General features: G+C 39.6%; 2 protein-coding genes across 2 annotated transcripts in view; one reads left to right on the top strand and one right to left on the bottom strand.

The window, feature by feature from the left end:
- Positions 1-16,293, bottom strand: part of LOC133996494 (major histocompatibility complex class I-related gene protein-like) — a 636,344-nt gene that overhangs the window by 205,114 nt on the left and 414,937 nt on the right. The window lies entirely within an intron of this gene.
- dbpa (D site albumin promoter binding protein a) overlaps positions 10,972-16,293 on the top strand; it is a 35,514-nt gene continuing 30,192 nt past the window's right edge. Inside the window, exon 1 of the mRNA XM_062436072.1 lies at positions 10,972-12,081. Within this exon, the coding sequence (XP_062292056.1) occupies positions 11,886-12,081 (196 nt within the window). The 5' untranslated portion in view covers positions 10,972-11,885. The remainder of the gene's footprint in view (positions 12,082-16,293) is intronic.

Raw genomic sequence — 16,293 nt, 5'->3', positions numbered from 1 at the left:
GTAGCATCTGTCTGAGAAAAAGCATTCAACCAGTTTCCTCTTTTTTTTTTTTTTTTTTTTTTTTTTTCTCATTAGCAGTGTTTGCGCATAAATATGATAAATAGAACCAGTTTATTTTTTCAAATTGTTTTCACACTATTCACAGTTTAACCCTCCTGTCGTCCTCCCGGGTCTAATTGACCCATTCGCTTTTGACTCTTCCTTCTTTCCTCCCTTCCTTCCTCCACCCCCCTTTAATCCTTCCTTCCGTCCTTCCTTCCTCCCTCCCTCCCTTGTTCCTTCCTTCCTTCCCTCCTTTCCTTCCTCCTTCATTCCTCCTTTCCTTCCTTCCTCCCTCCCTCCTTTCCTTCCTTCTTTCCTTTCCTCCATTCATTCCTCCCTTCTTTCCTTCCTTCCTTCCATTCTTCCTTCCTTTCCTCCCTTTTTTCCTTCCTTCCCTCCTTCCTTCCTCCCTCCTCCTGTCCTTCCTTCTTCTTCCCTTCCATCCTCCTTTCCTTCCTCCCTTCCTTGACTCGAGGACAACAGGAGGTTAAACAGTACAGTTCTCGTCTCTTGCTCTGTATGTTTATGTGTTATCCCCCCCCCCCCCCAATGGAGAATCTTTCTCTTTTTATATTCTGCCCTCGAGATGAAATTTATCTTTTAAAGAGAGAAAAAAAGAAAAGAAAAACCAGAAAGTCCTCAGAACAGAACTTTCACTCTTACAATAGTTAAAGGGCCTTATCTGTCACAAAAGGCAATACTGGTTGCTGTGCTATACTGACTGAAAAGTAAAAAAAAAAAAAAAAAAAGGAGTTAGGACTAAACAGAGAAGTGCTGGTGACCTTGTTTTTAATGTACACTACTTTTGTCATTTTTTTAAGAGGCGTGAACGGAGAGAAAAAAACACGACTCATACTGTTAATGTGTTCAGGATTTGAAAAGGACAACAGAAATAACCGGAGTGTACTGTACAATTCGTATTATATTTTATTATATATTGATTATTTGCTGTTTTTTACTCCAAGTATCATTTTCTTTTATCATTGTTGGTATCGTATGGGTGGGAGGGAACGAGTTGGGGACTATCTTTGTAAAACAGCGGGATGAGTATATGTATCGATGTGATATTCTTTTCCCCCTCCTTGTACCCCTTTGACCTACCCCCTCATGCCACAGTTATGCCCAATTTTTTGTAACAAAAAGCGTGTACGCATAGTTCATTACTTAGGTCCTGTCCAAACGTGTTTTATCTTTATTTTTTTTTTCTGTAAAACTAAAACATGTAATATTATTACTAAATTACTATCCTTTTCTTTGCCTAAAAGTGAGTTGTTGAAAACCCTCAAATCAAATTAAAAAAATCTCAAATGTTACATCCACTGTTGGCTCGTTTTAAATGTTCATTTAAGCTGATGTTTAAAGTTGATATATCTATCAATATATATCTTCCCCCCCCCCCCCCCCCCCCCCCCCTCTGGTGCTGAGAAAGAAAGGAAATTATTCTTATTAATTCTGGTAATGCTCGCTTTGATTTCCAAGAACGATTCCTGGAAAGATTGATGTAAATTTGGTGCTACTTACGGGAAAAATAGGATTTTGCTTCCATTTAAACCCAAATAAATATTCATGAATTATTTGTTTATTGTGGTTTATAAACCTGATTTCTTTTAAGCAGATTCCACATTTAAGGCTCATCTGGTCTGCTGTACACTGACTAAAATAATAACTTATGCTGGCAATCATTTAAAAATCTTAAGTGTCCAAATTGAGTTATTTCTATTTTTCTTATTTATTGCGTGATTCTTTCTGGGAAACGGCTTGGAGATGATTCGGTGAACGTAATGTGACCTGACAGTAGCAGTAGTGTATGATGTGTCACACAAATATATAATAAGTCATTCACTTACTTGCCCAAAAATAGTTTTTTTAAATGTAGCACTGTTTCAGTCAGTATGTGAAAGAACTTGCAGTGAGTTTCCGATATGCAATATTTTATTTTCCCAGGAGGCTGAACAGAGAAAGCGTTGCAGTTTTTCTCCTCCTCTCCTCTTCTCTCCAGGGAAGTTTTTTTTTTTTTTTTTTGGTTATAATGTATTCCACTTTCACTTTTTTGCTATTTCCCTTTGGGATCAATAGTCTCTATCTTTTGTGATTTGAAATAAAGACAACTTTAGAAGACTTGTCTTATGAAAACTTTGTTCTGTTAGGCATGTTTTGGTTAGAAGTGAAACTGCCCAGAAGGAGCACACATGGGTAAGGAACAAAGTCACTATTGTCTAGTTAATTTCTACGATTGGCTTCTGTTCCGATCCGCGGGGGGAAATACTTTAAAAGAAAGTCAACCACATCCAATACAAGGAAGCTGTGTTGATTAACATAAAACCACTTAATACGAACTCCAACTCTCTCAAAGTTCATATTTTCATTGAACCCTCCACTTATATTAGATAAAGGTTACGTACAGTGATGACTTTTAACCCAACTACACACTAAGTTTCCACTTCTTGAAACTTCGTGTTATTTAGACAGGCAGATCATCAACACCCCCGCCTCCCTCTGAGTTTTGCAATATCTTGATATGTGTTTTTAATGTTTTTGCTTGTTTTGAGGGTAAATTGAATTTCATTTGCGGTCATCAAAAATGTCTTCACGTCTTTCCAGAAACAACATTGCAGATATTCAGGATAATCCACAAACCTTAATGTGAACCGTTTTGAACTCTCTAATGTAGAAAATTGTAGACAACATGTATTTAAATTAAAAGATGGGGATTAACAATTTTTAAGTCAGTCAGGAGCCCAAATAACATTGAAAGAGGTTTTTCTTGCTGTAATCATTCCTCCTGTTTTATTAATCTCCTTCACATGTGGTGTAAGAAAATGCTCATTATGTGCATTTAAAAGTAGATGTGAAGTTTATATCCAGTTTAAGCAGTCTGAGTTAGTCATATCAAGTGATATCTGACATATTTACTTTTTAGCATCAAATTCCCTCTTATGGCGCTTTTCCACTACACAGTTCTAGCACTACTCGGCTAGGCTCGCCTCGACTCGGTACGGTACCAGAACAGACCTTTTCCATTACAAAAAAGTACCTACTCAACGTGGTCGGGGTCGTCATAGCACGGCTCAGCGAAACTGCCGTGACTTCGTTTTATACGTGACACAAAACACATAAACAATGGAGGACATGGAGGCGATGGTGTACTTGCTGCTGTATGAGGCTTTCTGTCTCACACAAAGTAAGAAAATTGAGCCGTATGGCTGTAACTATGGTAACGCTGTTGTTGGTATTTAAAAATGCCGGGTTTGATTCTTGTGTGGGACGGCTCATGACTCTTCCAGTGACGACAACTCTTCTGACCAATCAGTGGCCGGCAGTCTGTTGACGTCACATTTAGTATCGACTCGGCTCGCTTGGAACCTCACCAGAGCGGATACTAAAAAAGTACCAGGTACCAGGTACTTTCCCTAGTGGAAACGCAAAAAAAAACCGAGGCGAGCCGAGTTGAGGCGAGTCGAGCTGGAACTGTGTAGTGGAAAAGCGCCAATAGTGTTTCCCTGTTGAGCTGTGGTGGAAGTATAGTAACAAAAAGAGAGACTTTGGCACTAATAAGACTCTAACGTTGAAAGATATCTACTTGATTTGACTCATTTGGACGACTGAAGATTCATATTAGCTTCGGATGAACTTTTAAATACACAGATTTTCCATCACTTCCATTGTAAATACATTATGAAGGGATCTTCTAATGGTCAGTATGAACAGGAGGAAAGATTACAGCAAGAAAAACTGGTTTCAATGTTCATTCAGGGACAGACTTGAAAGATTGTGAATCCGTCCTTTAAGGTATACTCTTCAGATAAACATGATTTATGTGGCACAAAAGTCAGATTTCAGTTTTAAAATGAGGATATACTCATTCAATAAAATGTCTTCAATTTATGAGCTGTAAATAAAAGTGTTCAATCTATTAAGAAACATTTATTAGTGTTGAGTCGATAGGAATAGCTTAGTTTTTGCATGGATGAGCAATCTATTTTGAGTGGCTCTCATCCCAGATTTGACTTTCATGAGTGAAAATTATGATCAGTATTAGGTTGAATGATCACAGGCATTGGGTTAGAAATAGTTCAAATGAGACTTTGGTTTTCTGTGTTGAAGGTCAGTATGGATCTGGCAACAGTCTATTTACAGTAATCTGTTGATTCTTTATCTGATCAATTGATTCGTTGTTTTGTTTATAGAAGTGTCTGAAAATGGTGAAACTTAAATGTCAATCCATCTTTTCAGAGCTCTCGATAACATCCGCAAATGTCTTGTTTTGTCCTGACAAACAGTCAACAACCTAAAGATTCAGTTTACTCTCATCGAGGACTAAAGAAACCAGAAAATATTCACATGTAAGAAGCTTCAATCAGAGAATTTGGACAATTATTTCTTTAAAAATGACTCCAAATGATTGATCGGTTATCAAAATAGGTGCAGATTACTTCAATACTTGGCAACTAATTGACTATTTGTTACAGCTACAACATACGGCTTCCTTTAAACCTCCTTTCTATAACCTGAACTATAGCCCTAAAAAGAAAGATTGCTATCATCAACCTCTCTCCTTTTATAAAATCCTAACCTGAACAATGTCAGCTTTCAGATTGCCGTGAAAACCGCAACTCAACCCCACCGTCCATCCCCTCGAAGCTCATTTCAGACAATTAATCCACTGTGTGTATATTTTTATCCACGCTTCCCTCCCTCCCACAGAGGAGCTCGAGTGGTTTCTGTGCTCTGACACATGAGGCCTTTCCCCCCACGCACACACAACAGCAGACTTTTCAGAGAGCTCCACTTCGGGGATACATCAATGATAGGAGGGTCAGGTGTCGTGCACCTGGAGCGTGTGACCAGGTGAGCTGTTTGCGCCTCGCTGAGGACCCAGCTGCCCTTCTATTTTAGTGAGAGAGAGTCTCCTATGCATTAGTACACGTGACATATCTGGCAGAAGCCTTTTTTTTTTTGCATGTGAATCCACCGAAAAGCAGAAGCGAACTGCCTTTTTTGTGTGGCTGTTGTGTTGACATGCTTTGGTGCATTACCGATAAACGGCCACTAGATGGAGCCAGTTAGGTATAATTTAAGTGATGGCAGCTTCCCAAATGTGTAGGAAAGGGACGAGGGTAGAATAATTTTCATTCGAAACGGCTCATGAAACTCAAATCACACATTAGTGGAGTCAAGCTGTTGTTCCACACTTTCCCTCACACATGCCAGCTCACACACACACACACACACACACACACACACACACTACCCTGCTCATGTATGTGTGTGTGTGAGAGTGAGTCTGATTATTTTGGCCTTTTACTACGAGCACATTCCTGTCATGTATACTTGACAGCACTCTGTCACCGGATAGGACTTGTAGGCTTTTCCAGATCCTTCTAGGAACTGTTGTTCCCACAGAGCAGCTGCTGCATCTGATTCATGAATCAGTGAGATTGTTATCAACAGGAAACACATGACACGATGTGTTTATGTATGATTTATCTCCTTCACAGGCGTTTATTATTAGGGTGTTGCTGAAGTTGCTATTTTATCAGACTGTACCGACAAAAATACAGTACAGTATGTGTAAACAGAAGAGCACAACAGCTGACAGGACCATGTTGTTGTGTCCAGGTCAGAAGAACAAAACATTCCACCAAACTCTTCAGATCTGTATTTACTTATTCATTGGTTGGGTTTTAAGAGCGTTATTGGTTTTCTATTTTTTAATACATAAGAAGTATATCTCAACTTTAATGCTAAATTCCTCCAAATTCTCACATTGCAATCAAAATGATAAAGGACAGAGCTTTTAATATGTGTGTTATATGCATGCTGTCTATCTTCAATTATGTTTTATAACTTATTTTCTACCATTCAATCATTCTGTTAACTACTTTGAATCATGTTTGTATGATATTGTTTAATTTCAAATGAGCTTAAAATGTTGTACTGAAAAAGGATATAAAATTAGAAGAGAATACATAAGAGAAGTTTAAATTGACACAGCAGTAGAGTGGATAAAAGTAAGGGTGAAAGTGTACTAAAAATGAAATCAACAATAAATAAGACAAATTAGGATAAAATGCTTTGTACAGTAAATTGGATATTTGTGCAAATAAATCAGCAATATATAAATATGCATGTTCCAGAATATAAACACATAGATAAAGATAAATAAATGACAGATGTGCAGAAAATCAGAGATATATATAAACTATATATACTTACTAATATTGCATGCAAAGACATGATAAAGTAAATCTAGTTAGTAAAGATAATACACTATACGAGACATAATTAAGATACTTTATCAGGTCATAAAACATGCAACACAAAAGCAAACAGCATGCAAAACATTAAAAAGGTAATAAAACATTATCTTTTATTATCAGGTGCAAATAAAACAGGCAGCGGTAGACGCACACTGTACAAACAGAAACTACAAGGTGCTGTCACAGTAAATAATAATGACAATGCAACATGCAATGACTGTTTAATAAACAACACGTCAACATGCCTCAACATGATTTAACTGCCAATGTACAAAACAAAAAAAACACACATACAGGATATTCAGACGCCCACTTCATTTTCATTGTGTTTCGTTTGACAAATGATCTTCTTTTATTGTTATTTTTAGTGTTATATTTAAATTTTATCTTATTATTATTGTACAGGATTTATTTTAACTTCTTTTTCTCAAATATATGATTTTGATTTTGATGAGTTTTTGTTGCATTTCTGATGCAGAAATTACAATAAATTATGTTTTGTGGTTCCTGCAGACATGAGAGGTTAATCCCCCCCCCCCCCCACCCTTATGTCCCCCACCTCCTCCCAGCCAGCCACTCACGCGGCAGTAGCATGGGGAAGCCTGTGGGCGGGGATTCTGACCTATTTTTGGCCAATGAGAGCGCAGCAGGGAAAGCGAGTGACCTAGATTCTGCCAATCAGGGCGAAGCACTGTAGCCGGTAGGCAACAGTCGGCGCGTGCCGGTGCCACGTGCTTCCTCGGCGTGAAGCGCTAGAGAGGTAAACAGGGACATTTTTATTAGATTTAACACAATTTAATCACCTTATATGTTATTATTGAAGCACTACACTGCACACAGTAGTTATATTAGTAAAGATAACACTGAAATAAACAACGTAATGTCATTTAAAGCTGTCACGTTGCAGAGGAATTTTTTTTTAAAGTCACATTTTCCAACATTTCTGAGCTGCAGTTTGATGAAGGAAGAGAAGAAGAGGGTGAAACTGCACAGCTCAAACACCCTGACGTCTCATCTCATGACCGTGCATTTAATTTTTGGGGGGGTTTTCTTTAATAAATGATGTGTCTGTGGTCATCTGCCTGGCTTGTTTAAATGACAGCGTGAGAGAAGAGGAGAGGGGCGGGGTGCTGCTCATGCTCCATCCAGGAAAGAGTGCAGCTGAGGTGGGCGGGGACAGTCTCTGCTGCTGCCTGTCATTGGATGAATCCTGCAGGAGGTGGTGTATTAAATGCAAATACGTGTTGCGTTCACGTAACACGGGAGGGAAAAAGAAGGATATCAATATTATTATGCCACTGTTTGAAGCAAGCATCTTAACCCTTATATACTGTTCAGGTGCAAATATGATCCAGTTTTGATGATCCAATTTCTTTAATTTTTTGTGCAGCAGATACACATTTTTTATATGCAAATGTACTAATTTGACCTATATTTATTTAAAAAGATTTTTTTTATGGATTGTAATATTTATTTTATTTTTTGGGGTTGTTGTAGAGATTAATACGAGTAAGAATATGAACAGCATATGGGGGTTAAACTTAAAAAAATTGGATTATATCAGTAAAAAGAGATGTGTTTTTCTCATGTCTCTGCTAAAGATATTCCTTTATTAGGCCCATAATGGGGGTAATTAATTAATGCAGCAGCAAAGTGGATAGCAGAATAAGGAGAGTGCCAATAGAAAAGAATAAATAAGTACTAAGGCGATGAAAGCAATAGTAGTAAAAAACAAAATATAGGAAAATAATAGTAACATTATGCACTAGAGTAAAATTGGTGTTGAGTGATAATATACCCGAGTTTGATGTTGTTATTGCACATATATATATATATATATATATATATATATATACCTAATACAGGCAGGAAAATGAGTAATATAGTCTTACGCTGCCTATATTAAAACATAATGAAAATGGCTTCATATTCTACCCATTAATGTAGTTTTTTTCTTTTATTAATGAAGCCTATGAATCCTGTCAGTATGAGACAATGTGGATTTTTATTAACTCTGTTTTTTTAAAGTCCGAATAAGAGCAGAGGAAGAGATTTGGAATGAGTAGATATTGAAATTGGTAATCATCATTACACTTTTCTTAAATCTTTTAATAGAAATTTACCCAAAAAAACCCATTAAAGATATCTTAAAAATATATTTGTTAATCTAATACTAATTTATTTTGATTAAATATACTTAAATAACAGATGTAACAGATCACTTAAATGACATTCACAGATTTTATTAAGTCAGTATAGCTTTTACACCACCAGCTGCACCACCAGTCATCAGGCCGTCACGTTTCTGAAGTTGGCGGATGACACCACCCCTGTATGACTCCCCGGGTGACAATGTGGAGTCCGTCAACCTCCTGGGAACCATTATCAGCCAGGACCTCAAGTCAAGACCTCCACCAAGAAGGCTCGGCAGAGGATGTACTTCCTGCAGTAGCTAAAGACATTCAACCCCTCCATCCCCGTCTCATCCATCCATACAACTGCTAGGACGAGGGCAGACTGCAACGCATCATCCTCTGGGCTGAGAATGTGATCGGCTGCAACTTGCCACCCCTCCGGCAGGTAAGATCATGGGCATCCATCCATCCATCCATCCATCCATCCATCCATCCATCCATCCATCCATCCATCCATCCATCCATCCATTGTCTGCTTCTTATCCAGGGCCAGGTCATGGTGGCATTAGGCTGAGCAATGTAACCCACACATCCTTCTTCCCAGCAGCACTCGTCAGCTCCTCCTGGGGGATCCCGAGGCGTTCCCAGGCCAGTAGACGTATATAATCCCCTCATCGGATTCTGGGTCTACCTCAGGGTCTCCTCCCAGTCGACCGTGCCTGGAACTCCTCTAAAGGGAGGCGTTCAGGAGGCATCCTCACCAGATGCTTGTACCACCTCAGCTGGCTCCTTTCGATGATAAGGAGCAGCTGCTCTACTCCTAGCCTCCCCCGGATGTCTGAACTCCTGACCTTATATCTAAAGCTGAGCCCAGACACTCTCTCTCTCTCTCTCTCTCTCTCTCACTCACTCTCTCATTTCGGCCGCTTGTATCCACGATCTCATTCTTTGCGGTCATGGAGCGCTTGGGTAGTCCAACCTAAACAATTTGACAAACTGCACTTTAAATGTTCACTACTGTGCAATATTAGTATTTCAGGTATACTATTAATTCAGTTCAACTGTGCAATATTCATATATATAGTTTTCAATTAAAATTTGTGCAATAACAATATCAAACTCAGGTATTATCACTCAACACAAATATTACTCTTGAATATAATGTTACTATAATTTCATTATTTATTGCCTTTCTATTTTTACTATCCACTTTGCTGCTGCAATAATGTAAATGTCCCCATTGTGGGACTAATAAAGGAATATTGTGTCTTATCTAATCTTATAGCCTATAGTACATTCATGATTTGAATCAAAGGAAGGGAAGTCCAGCTACTAACCTTTTCTTGAGCTTTCCACCTCATCTCTCCGACATTTTTTTAAGAACATTTACCATAGGCACTAAATCAGAGGTAAACATCGTACATTTGCAGCTTTATACCTCCTTAACGTTCATACTGCTCATATTCTTGCATTTCACAATAAGCCCTCATATCTCTAGAAATAGAAAAATAGAGCAGAGAGAGTCGATTCTTCAGTTTTTATATTTTTTGTTGATGGAGAAAAGGCATCTATTGTACAGGGTGTCCATAAAGTCTCTTTACAATTTAACACATTTATTACAAAAGCAAATGAATAGACAAATCTGTGGACATTTAATCATTTAATACACCTCTATATGGGCACCATTAGTTCTCGATTTCTCACCATGTTGGCTGTAGCAGAGCCTCATCAATGGTGGCAATGGCATCAGTGATCTTTAGCTTCAGGTCGTTGATGTCCCAAATGCAATGTGATTAAAAACTTTGATGACCACTGAGTACATAGAACAAATCTGATTAACATTTCTCATCAGTTGCTTTTGTAATAAAGTTTTTAAATTGTAAAAAGACTTTGTGGACACCCTGTATATTGGTCCAATGTTACATAAAAATGTCAATTAAATGTGAATTAACTGTATTTTGAACGGTGGTTTTTGAATTTAAAACAAAAATGCATTTCAGCTGCACAAATTTCTTTTTTTTTTTAAAGTTGAAATATTTCCATTTTTGTATAATCTGGATCATAGAAGGCAAAGTCATTAAATTAGACCCTGAACAGTATGTAATGTGTTAAGGTGAAGTTGGACAAAACTACGTTTACTGCATGGAAGCTCATATCTACCAGCTTTCCCATGAGCAGTGAAGGCTGCAGTGTGTCTGTATGGGAAGGAGGCGTCGCCGCGTGGGGGGGGCCAAAACATGCAAACGATCCACGCCCACTAGCATCTCTCCCCCGTGAGCGCTGACGTCACGAGAGCGGCCCGTGTTGGTTCCAGCTGACTGGCAGAGAGAGAGAGAGAGAGAGAGAGAGAGAGAGAAGAGAGAGAGAGAGAGAGAGAGAGAGAGAGAGAGAGAGAGAGAGAGAGAGAGAGAGAGAGAGAGAGACAGAGAGAGAGAGAGAGAGAGAGAGAGAGAAAGAGAGTCTGAAAGAACGACAAAAATAGAGAGAAGTGTGTGTGTTTTTGTGTGTGAGAGAGAAAGAGAGAGGGGGAGAGAGAGAGAGGAAAATAAGAGCCATCAGCACCATCTATCTGACGCTCATACTATTGGATATTATTATTTTGGGGGGATCTTTCTTTCCTTCATCTTATATTTTTTGCTCATATTCAATCTCAAGTTTTTTTTCTATTCTTTCTTTTTTTTCTCTTCTCTCTCTCTCTGTTTTTTTTGGTGTGTGTGTGAGAGTGTGTGTGTGAGAGTGTGTGTGGATACTTTTATTATCCCACCAGCTCGACTCGACTCTTATTCTACTGCTTCTATTCTATAATCCCTATTTCCTCACTCATCGTATGGGACTACACAGGCGATTATTTCTCTTTTTATTTGTTTGTTTTCCCACTCCGGACTAAAATTCTCCGAGCGATCGACCAACTAACCAACCAGCCAACCGACCGACGGACCGGACCCGACCGTGAGCCACTGCTTTACCACCACAAACTCAAAGAGAGAGGGAGACTTCACTGGTGCGCTCTCCAGGATTTTAATGTGTCTTCCTGTGTGCATTTTGTGAGCTGAGTTTGGTTTTTAAAAGCAGGACGGAGGTGAGCTGACAGCAACTCCTGAAGCTCAATCAGTCTGTGAGGATGAATAATAAGACTCGCACGGTCAACATGGTGGTGCCATTTTGGAGATAAATCCCCTCCACCACCACCAACACCACCACTACCACCTCCACTACCCCCCCACCTCTCTCCTCTGTTTTAATTTCGTTTCTTGACACATTTATCTTCATGTGACGGGAGGAAAAACACGGGATATCAGGTGGAGATCTTGCGCGCAGACAGGCGTCACCTGCCTGTCAACTACCACTAATTGGATTATTTTGATCTTGAACTTACAGTCTGCAGGTTGCTCTCCTTCCACCTCCACCACCACCTCCCCTCTCCTCCTCCTCCCCCCTTAAAGAAGTTATGTCAAGGCCTCTCACTCAGCTCTTGCCGCCGGATCTTCCTGCCGGGGCCACCAGCCCCCAGTTTGGGGCCAGCAACCCGACTGGAAGTGGCCCCCAGGGTGGCCACCTGACCTCCATGACCAACCTCAAGTCGTTACTTCAGCTGCCAATCAAAGCCGACCAGAGAGGCACCAAGGACTGCTGCGAGATGAAAGGTGAGTGCGTGCACGTGAGTGTGTGTGCACGTGTGTATGAGAGCGAGCGAGGTGGATCCTATAGGCATGAGACGTCTTAAAGGGACACTATCAAAATACCTCAGCCAACAAGTGACTGCAAGGGAGAGACATTATAATACATTTAAATGTGCTGCAAGTGAATTATAATGTAGTATTATACATTGTAATGCATTATAAGTGCATTAAAGGTATATTTTCATTGTAGGAGATCATGCAATCCAACATAAAGGATACCAGTATTTGTAACTATAAATTCACTGGATAGTTCTTTAAATATGCATGAGAAGCCCCTGCAGAAATGTTATGGGAATATTTTAGTGGTATAACATTATAAAGCAGCTCAAGTGCTTGCAGAAATATCACAGGAATCATACAGTGATTATTCATTTGTGGATGTGTGTCTGTGTGTGTGTGCATGTGACTGAGTGGGTAGGTGTGATTGTCAAAGACAGAGGCCCTGCTTGTCCAATGCGCACACACACATGCACACACACACACACACACACACACACACACACACACACACACACACACACACACACACAGACACACAGATATGCACATGCACACTCTGTTTTCACTTCAGCCTTCCTCCTTCTGGCCCTGCTGGATTCTCACATTTATAAAAAAAAAAAATGCTTCCTTTCCTGCATTTGGTGAAATTATCAGGAGGAGGGAGAGACGAGGGTGGTTTAAAAAAAGAAACACAATCTGGAGTGGATGCCATCAAAAAAAAACACACAGCCAAGAAGAAGAAGAAGAAGAAGAAAAAGAAGAGGCAGCAGTAGTGTTTGTGTTGAATCTAATTTGCCGCTCTGTTTAAAGAAAGGTTACTGAGCGGGACTGAATTGTTTCCCATCCACCAGCTGCCATGACAAATATTAACCAGGCTGCCTCTCCTTCCTCTCCACTGTGGAGATGTCATAACTCCTAGTCAGCTGCTCTTAAACACACACACACACACATACACACACACACACACACACACACACATACAGGTTTTGTTGGGCTTGTGAGGACAGTTCCATGGAGGATTGCTCTCACCTAGAAATATGTTATATTTAAGGTCAAAATCAGTGTTTTTGTCAGTGTGAGAGCATGCAAAAATATCCTCACAAGTACAGTAGGTTATCAAGGGTCAGCCCTCGCAAGTATAATTAAAACCCAACATGCACACATGCACAGAGAGGGGAGAAAAACAAAGAAATCACACTGTCCAAGCGCTCCCAGCAAGTTGGCGGCCCCTGGTGGCATCTTGGTGCAACTGCAGCTCTCTTCTCTGGAGTTTTTCTTTTGTGCCTTTGCATGAGGAGGAGGTAGAGGAAGAGGAGGAGGAGGAGGAGATGATGGTGAGCGTGGCTGACAGGCTCTCCACGGAGTCAGAAGGCAGCTCAGAGGCCTGGGCAGCTTCATTGTCAGCACCCATTGAGCACATCTCCTAATGATAGGTGATGCATTCAGGGGCCGCGGTGCAAAAAAGATGTTGGTGTTTTCGGTTTGCCCCTGGCTCTTGACGCCTTTCCCCTTTTCTGCGATGCAGTGAGTCGATGTTTCACTCCTGCGCTTTTTCCCTGGCTAGCTTTGTTTGACGCCTTCACAAACACCCACTCTATCTGGCACATCTCTCTCTTGTCTCTTTCTCCCTCTTGTCGTTCCCTCACATGTCTTTGAGTTGTTGTTTTTTTTTTCCTCTAGCACTCCTGTTTCCTCGCACTCTTCTTCTCAGATCACTCCCGTCTTCCATTATCGCGGTCCCTTAGCTGATTTACATTTTCTCAGGCTTGTCATCTTTTACAGTATGCTCTAATTTCATCCTCTTCTTTCCGAGCCTATTTTATTTGCATTCATCTCTATCTCCTCTTTCTTCCACTCTAAATCTATTTTCTGTCACCTCTCACTCAAATTTGCATAGATCCTCTGTCCTGTTACCAGTCCTTCCTTCTCTATTTTCTCACTGTAACCTTTCTTCTCCCTTTGTACTCTGGTCAGTCTATCAGGCTATAATGACTTGTCCACTCCAGTTCAAAGCATCACCATCACTTTTATTAAGCTGTGTCACTCCTACTCATTCCTCCCATCCATTTCCCCTCCTGCTCTCCTTTTCATTCTCTCCTCCTGTTGCTTCCTAACAAAAGCGATTTCCCCATTTCTTTGTATTTCTTCCATACCCATAGAGCCTGGCATGTGTTGAGAGCTACTGTATTTTTATATACTTCTTTCTTCATGCACACAATTTAGTAATTTGTGCTCTTGAATTAATAACTTGTGTCCACAAATTAGTACTTTATACTATTGAATTACGTAATTGGTGGTCTTAAGTTGTGGTTGCAGATAGTTGTGGTTGCCTTGGTCAGTTGGAGCAGCCACAATATGAACAACATGCTAACAGCAATCACAATCATATTCCAGAATGGAACAAATTATGTTCCAGAATGAAACAATTAATATCACAATCACATTCTAGAACAGAACGAGTCACATTCTAGAATGGAACACATACTATTACACTCACAGTCTAGAATGGTTTGGCTTTGGTTTTTAAATGCTGACTTCATTCCATCATATTAATGTTTTTAGGTTACCACATTTGTCTTTTGTGACCTCAACAGTTTTTTGTACAGTTGTGATGTTACATCAGTGGTTTGTTTAAGCAGTACCGGTCAATTGAGCTGCTATGAGTTAGGTTCAAATACCAATTTGTAGCCTAATGTAGCGCAAAATAAACTGTGAAAGTTGTCAGTATAAATGAGATACTTGGGTTTCAAGGCTGGATTACCAACCGGGCAACTGCCCAGGGGCCCAAAAAGATTTACTCCATGTCAATTGGGTCTACATAATTTGATTAATTGCAAATTAGGTGTACATTTGCAGTGCTGAAGTACAAAATCGGCAATGACATGTCCTCCATCTTGTGGTCCTGGTCTTGAAGAGGAGCTCTTGGTCAAAATCTAGTTTGAAGACCAATTGTTTCAATAATATTGAACTCATTTATTGTAAGGTTTGTTTTATCAAATTGCACACATTGGAGTACAGCAAGGCTGCTATTAACCGTCAATTTAATTATCAAGTACTTTCTGTAATAATCGATTGATAGTTCAGTGTAACAAAAATGTTAGATTATATTGAAAAATGCTGATCATTATTCCCTGAACCCCAAATGAACATGTCCAGATGACTTGTTTTTTCTGACCAACAGTAAAAACCCAAAATGTGTTGAGTTTACTATAGTCATGGAAAACTGAGAAAACTAGTAAACATTCACATTTGTGCTGGTACCAGTTATTTTTCAGCTGTAGAGTGCTACAGTGTGTGGTGGGGGGGTCAGAGGGGCCCAGCAACAAACCTTTGCCCCATGGGCCCCATAGGAGGTTAATCCGGCCATGTTGGTTTTAATTGACTGAAACATACAGTATGTACAATAATAATAATAATTTTTATGTGGATATTTCAACAATATTGTTTCTGTTTTTGTTAATTTGTTCACACATATCAAATAATTTCAACTTCTGTCCCTCCATGACACCTACAGGGCTCCTTACTTTGCCTGCGTTGTGTATCTTTTCCTTCTTTACACCCATCAGTCTTCATCGTCTTCTCTACTTTGGCATGCATCCTTTCACCTGTCTTATTGGATTCTCCTTTCATCCCTCTATCTCACTAGAAGTGTGAGGGAAACGCAGTATTATTGTCCTCCTCCTGATGTTACTGCACTGTAATTCCTCTCTCTCCACATCCCTTTGCTTAACCATAACAGTGTGACATTTAGAGAAATACAGTTCTCATCTTGTTAGAGGCACTTGACAAAATGTTACATTGAGTACAGCAAATGTAACTGTTAGCATAGCTCCATTTTAAGGGACAAATGTGCCTTCAAATGTTACCGAAGATATCCATTGGCTCTATTTTTTGTGTCTAAGAATAAAATCAGTAACCTCAAATTATGTTTTCATAGTAGTGTTGCCAATATTATTCACCTGCCGTACATATTTCTGTCAAAACACAAGCTAACGGCCAGCAACTGTAGCTAGCAACAACTTCTGTATCAAAATCTGCTGTAGTTTGTCATAAATGGCTCCAAACTGGTAACTTCTTCTAAAACAGTATCTCATTTTTTTTACATTTTATCACCACTTATGTTAAATAAAACAGAAAAAAATGTTTTTTGTACGTAAGCTCCTTTAAAAGGTTTTA

This window comes from Scomber scombrus, chromosome 16 (genome assembly GCF_963691925.1).
Source record: "Scomber scombrus chromosome 16, fScoSco1.1, whole genome shotgun sequence".
In the NCBI taxonomy this organism is placed as follows: Eukaryota; Metazoa; Chordata; class Actinopteri; order Scombriformes; family Scombridae; genus Scomber; species Scomber scombrus.
The sequence above is the reverse complement of the archived record's forward strand: the minus strand, read 5'-3'. Positions and strand labels throughout refer to the sequence as shown.